The sequence below is a fragment of the Montipora capricornis genome, chromosome 9, assembly GCF_036669925.1.
Source record: "Montipora capricornis isolate CH-2021 chromosome 9, ASM3666992v2, whole genome shotgun sequence".
NCBI classification, from domain to species: domain Eukaryota; kingdom Metazoa; phylum Cnidaria; class Anthozoa; order Scleractinia; family Acroporidae; genus Montipora; species Montipora capricornis.
Genome location: NC_090891.1, coordinates 42,284,116 through 42,290,179, shown reverse-complemented (window position 1 = coordinate 42,290,179; position 6,064 = coordinate 42,284,116). Strand labels below are relative to the sequence as shown.

The following is a 6,064-nucleotide window of genomic DNA, read 5'->3' as shown; positions in this document are numbered from 1 at the left end:
TTTCTTCTGGGGTCCGTCAAAGTTTCTTGTCGAAGGCCATTATTTTTCGCTTTGTCCTATCACTTCCCACTAACCTGCGATCAGGCGTTGTAGAAAAGAACGCCTGATCACTTGCACCAGTTACCTTACTTGATTCCTCTTGTCTCCTCTGGGAGTTACACCGAGAGAAAATTTGTTTGCAGAGGAGTGGCTGTTGGTGAGGACTCGGTCATTTTTGATCAACTTAAAAGGGTTTTGAGTTTGTTTTTTTTTTTTCATTTGGGCACGAGTGTCGTAGTTTTCTTTTGTGAAGTGCGATACGAAATATGTCAGCATCCCGTCGCACCTCTGATCTGTAACTGTGACGTAAGGGTTTGTTTACAAAGTATTCGCTACCCTGGTGATGCGTAGCATTGTCGCTGCAATCGAGCGCGAAACTTTTATCAAAATATTTACGAAATCTCGGTCATTCGATCACTAGTTGGTTTTAACCCTGTGACCTTGCACAATGCATAAGAAAGGAGGAAGTGGATCGGCGAGCAAAGCCAAGAAATCGTCCAGCAATTTCGACGCTTCGAACGGCGTGAAGCATCCTGTAAAAAGTGCAGTGGAAGGCGCTAGGATTAGCAAGAGCGAAACTTCCGTAGCTGTAAAAAAGAAACGAGATACATTCAGTCATTCTATTTATGAAAAAGCAGCAGAGATTTATCGTCATTTGAAGGGTGAAATCCCTTCATCACAGCTGCCCACTTTTGAGGAAGACCTTGAAAGAAGACGCGCTTACAGTTTGGCTTTCGGAGCGAAACGGTGTAAGTACATACACACACTCTAATCAGTGCTTTTTTTGCTCCATGAACCTGATTTTAATCCGTAATGATTTACTTAGAGTTTTTGGTTCTTCAAGGAAACGATAAAAGACATTTTTGGCGACATTGGAACCCATAAAAACCTTTCTAGAATTTTTCATAAGTTCGATAATTTAAGCTAAGCTTCTTCATACCTCGGTAACCTATACACAAAAGCTATTTTATTTCGAGAACACCGGGAAAAGAATGTAGACTCAACATCCTTTAAAAACTGTTAGTTAAACAGTGAGATCCCAACAAAAACATTTTAACTTTACTTTAGTCGGTTTGACTTCTTTCATTTTAACACCAGAGCTTTTGTCAACAGCTGGAGAGCTTTGTTTCGCACAGATCAGAGGAAAGCCGATTTTCGCAGTGCATTATATTTTCATCTTACAGCTAGAATCGCGTCCTTACAATCCCTCATTGTGCCTAAATTTTTACCTACGATTTCCACTTTTAGAAAATCATTTTTTTCCTCTTGTGACCTAGAAATATACTCGTTTTCGTTGAAGATTGTGAGAGCAGATAGTTCTGGCTTGCTCAGTAAGTTTATATTAAACGAAACTTAAATAAATATTCATAATTCAAGCTAGCGCTGATTTGGTAAAAGGAGAGTATTCTTTTGGTCTGAAACAATCAGGAAGCTCTTTGACTTTCGGTTTTTCTCTGAAGTCCTTATTCAGAATTTTTTATGCACGAAGTATTTTACAAAAATAATGGTTATCATTTTCATAAATTGAAGATTCTTGCAAAGTAACTATAGTGTATGTGATGTTTTTGAAACGAAACAGATCAGTCAGTCCTAGATGATGTCTTGTTGGATAGCTACTTTTTTTCGAGTTATTTCAAGGTGAGTCAGTTGTTGACATCGGGAATTGTTTACTCTCGTATTTAATTTTCTGTTTTTGAAGTGAATGAACATTTTTCATGGTTTTCCTTGGTGTAGCAGGTGGATTTCTGTGGTACATTTTTATTTACCTTCTTTTATTTTGACAGGTCGTACATTTTAGTCTTAGATTAGAAAAATATTTTAGTTTTAGATTAGAAAAATTGCCATAAACAAATTGGCTGTTTTTGGGGGGCTGGTGGGAGGCCAGAATGTGCACAAAGTCCTGCTATTATAGGAAAGAAAATGTCAGTGACAAGAATAATTTAAAATGCACAAGGGTCATTAAGATAGTTCAATGTAAAACTGTATTTTACATATGAAAGGCATGTAAATTTTACTCCTTTGAAATAGATTTTTTAAATATGCTTTTTTATTTTTTTGGAAATTCTCTTGTAGTTAGAGGCATATCACAAGCATCATGTTATGGTGATGTTACTAGATTACCAACAGAATGGATTTTACTTTGGAAATGAAAGATACAGGAATAAAAAGATTGAAATACCAAATAAGGAAAATTCTATCCCACACATCCTGGAGATTCAAAAGGCCATGGTATCACACAGGATCAAACTTCGCGCAGCTCTGGCACGCAGCAGAATAAGAGACTGCGCAATTAGTGTAGAGGCATTACTTCCTAAAGAAGAACAAGACAAACTCCAGTATGCCGCACAGCAACCTGTGTACGTCAGAGTCAACACATGGAAAACAAGTTATGCTGATGTGTTAGAGACTCTAACTAGTGAGGGATTTCTGATGGAAGACAAATTACCATCACCAGAGGACGATGACTTGGGTGTCTGTGGACGCACATTCATGAAAGATCAGCATTTTGAGAATTTGTTTTTGTTTTCTCCAACAATTAAGTTTGATCTCTATCAGCATGATTTGGTGTTAGATGGCAAACTGGCTATACAGGTTTGGTACTTGTTTGTTTTTATGTACTAATATTTTATTGGGCACTTAATCTTTACTGCCTTCAAGCTGTCTGGTCTCTTGGGGTTAAGCAGATGTGTTAAATTCTACAAAGTTAAGAGCAAGATGGCAATTAAAATACCATTTTAAAGGGATCCTATAGTTGCCAAGCCTAGTTCAATACAAGTCAGTATCCCTTTAGACCTAGACAACCACTTTTTCCGAGGGATTGCAGAGTGCGCCATGGGGGTGGAGATAAGACAGTCATGAACAAACAAAGGTAGTCTTGGTCTTTTAGTACTGAGATTGAGTTGAACAGGAAAGGAACTTTATGTAAGTGTCTAGTCGTTCTAGCAATGTAGCACTAATTGGGGACACTGTAAACTGGAATTAACAATTAATGCATATCATGCAAGTCAAATGTTGGTTTTTGAGGAGAAGGGAAACCGTAATACCCGGAGAAAAACCTCTCGGAGCAGAGTAGAGAACCAACAAACTCAACCCACACGTGATGCCAAGTCTGGGAATCGCAACCCGGGCCACATTGGTGGGAGGCAAGTGCTCTCACCATTACGCCATCCCTGCACCCCCTAGACAGTGCAATTTTTGCTTATCCCTTTGACGTGTGACTGGCTTACACCACAACTTCACCACAAACTGTGTCACATGAATCAGATCTCAGAAACCCTTGCAACTAACATCCATGAGTCATGCGTCAGGCAGTGTAAATGCTTGAAAGTTATGGTATGGCTAGTTACATACAAAAGTCATAATCAAAAATAATTTGTGAAATCTAACTACCGGTATTGCTTTTTGGGGTGTGAATCGACAGTCGACCAATAGCATCACGGTTAAGTTGATGAATTACATCTACGACTGGAGTTATTAATACTTATCTGCTGACGATACACAAATCACTCTGAAGATGACTTGCGCTCAGGTTGTCGAAATGTCAGTCAAATCCTCTCAAACCGTCCTTCTCAGGACTACACTCACCCGGACGATCATACTGTACTTAATTATGATAACTACCTGTATGTGGCACTTCTGAACTCATATTGAGAAGGTCACAGTACAGGAGAACTTAGATTTCTTTCTGAGTTTCCCAAGTCGCCATTGACAATCCAATTGATGTGAAAGTGGTTTCTTAAGTAGTATCCTGAATCTAAATTACAACAAAATGACATTGAGTCCTTTCACAGGAACACCTGAACCCAACAAATTGACCTGCTTCCAACTGAGTGGTGCAAGAAAGGAAATAGTGTATCTTCACCAAAATTAATGTCCATATCCTTTCTTTCGCAAAGGACAAATCAAGTATAGCTGCTGCAGAGGTTTTCAGTTCTGTTGTATTGGAGTTTTACAACCAGAAAGAGAAGGCTATTCAACTCATTCCAGGGGCTGACGTCAAGACATTTCTGGGAGAAGGAGATGATGTAATTCAAACAAATGTGGAATCAGGTACAGCTCTTGCTTCTCAAATGCATGAAAAAGCTTTGAAAGTTGCAATGTGTGCAACTAACATTGCTAGAGCAGAGGGATACCAATGATTGTGTACTATTAGGTCCAGTACTAAATTAGCTAGAATTCTATTGGCATGGAAGTTGGAAACAAGTGTCCCACTCGCAACATCCCACCTATGGAGCGGTGTTGTCAGTCCAGAGCAAACGAGGATTTCGTTATAATTACATGTAAGATGAGGGTACATTAAAATAACCAACACTCTCATTTGGATAGATTCAAATACATTACTCAAATACACAGAAAGGTTCGTCCAGACTGGTGAAGCATACTCAAGACATGATTTTAGCAGGTTGCAAAAAATCGTAAGTTAGTCTTGATTGGCCACATTAGGGATCTAATACAACCACGAAGTTGGCAAGAATGAATGCTCCAAAAAAGAGGCACTTTCCTTCCACCATTGCAGCCCGTTTTCAATTCCCAGACTTGGCATCATATGTGGGTGGAGTTTGTTGGTTCTCTAGTCTGCTCCAAGACGTTTTCTCTGGGTATTGCAGTTTTCTCCTCTCCTCAAAAACCAACCTACAATTTTGTACTATAGCTAGTTGATTTGAATTCTGTTCAGTGTTCTCAGTTACTGCCCAAGTACACTTGACACTACAGCAGATCGTGAGGTGTGCAAAAATATCCTATATGGCCACATACGTCCTTTGGGATGTGATGAGGGTAACTAACAAACTATACCCTCATGGCAAGCCAAGGACTTATTTAAGAGGTATGCGTGGACAGAAGGAAAAGCTGGTGGAAAGAACCTTGTTGTCTTTCACACTTGCCTCACAAAGCTCACACATTCTTTACTCAAACGATTGCTACCCAGCCTTACTCTGGATTTGCTAGTTCCTGTTTGTGTCATTTTTCAGGTAACATGACAGCGCATCTCTCCTCGCTGATTCATCCTGATAGGAAACTGTTTGCCTATGCTGTACCACGCGAAACTCATGAGCACATTGAGGACAAACTAGAGGGAATGGCAGCAAGGAGTATCCTTTTGACATTGCTTGCTTAAAATTCAGGCTGACTGGGTTAAATTTAAGTAGCAGTTTTAATTTGCCATTTAAGTTAAGGACAGTGCCTACTATTGTTATTATAATAGCGCATAGGCTCTGTGCATTTTGAGACCCTCAGGTTACCTATGGGTGATGCTTACTAAGAGGCTACTTTCAAAAATACCATAATACTCTTTGTTTGCCCTCCAAAATTTTGGATAAGCACCAATTCCAGTTTCTCTTAGGACTTACAATGGTCCCAAGAGAAAATAAAAACAATGCCTATGCAACATTTGGAGGGTAAGCAAAGAGTATTTTTTAAAACTATGCGTTCAGGGACGTGCGCAATAAAATCAAGTCAGTTGTCGGCAAAGCAAGGAGGTCCTTCTTGGCAAATGCCCTCTCGTCAAAACGTCCAAAAGAAGCGTGGAAGGTGATACATCGAGTCCTACATCCAAGTCCCAAGCCTCTTCGCGAAGATCCTGAAAAACTGAACAGATATTTCATCTCTACGGCTGCAAGAACACTCGGCACAAAACCTGATGCTTTTTTCAGAGATAATCAAGCTTCAATTTGAAAAAGAAGGCCATACGTTGCTTTTGTATTTTAAAGCGATTTACAAATATTGTTGATTAAATACCTTTGAAAAATGCGTGGTTACCCCCAATTTTCTTTTGGGATTTTCAATAACACTTGTTGAGATCTGCTTTTACCGCATTTTCATGAACCACGCAAAAATACCTTTGAATTGGTAGGCGACGACGTCCTTAATTTAACAAAATGGGGCTCTGTACATGTACAAGCATGCATGGCAATCCTTGATGTCGCGATTAAAAAGTTTTTTGGACTGACTTTTGTTGGCCAGCGATCCAACGCATCCTCACCTACCGGTAGATCTCGAAGGGTTCCTCCGAAGGAATGGGGTCCGA

General features: G+C 39.5%; 1 protein-coding gene across 1 annotated transcript in view; it reads left to right on the top strand.

Annotated features, from left to right (window-relative positions):
* Positions 1-300: 300 nt before the first annotated feature.
* Positions 301-6,064, top strand: part of LOC138016609 (putative methyltransferase NSUN7) — an 11,651-nt gene continuing 5,887 nt past the window's right edge. Inside the window, exons 1-5 of the mRNA XM_068863791.1 lie at positions 301-788; positions 1,619-1,677; positions 2,113-2,631; positions 3,936-4,089; positions 5,010-5,129. Of these exons, the coding sequence (XP_068719892.1) occupies positions 488-788; positions 1,619-1,677; positions 2,113-2,631; positions 3,936-4,089; positions 5,010-5,129 (1,153 nt within the window). The 5' untranslated portion in view covers positions 301-487. The remainder of the gene's footprint in view (positions 789-1,618; positions 1,678-2,112; positions 2,632-3,935; positions 4,090-5,009; positions 5,130-6,064) is intronic.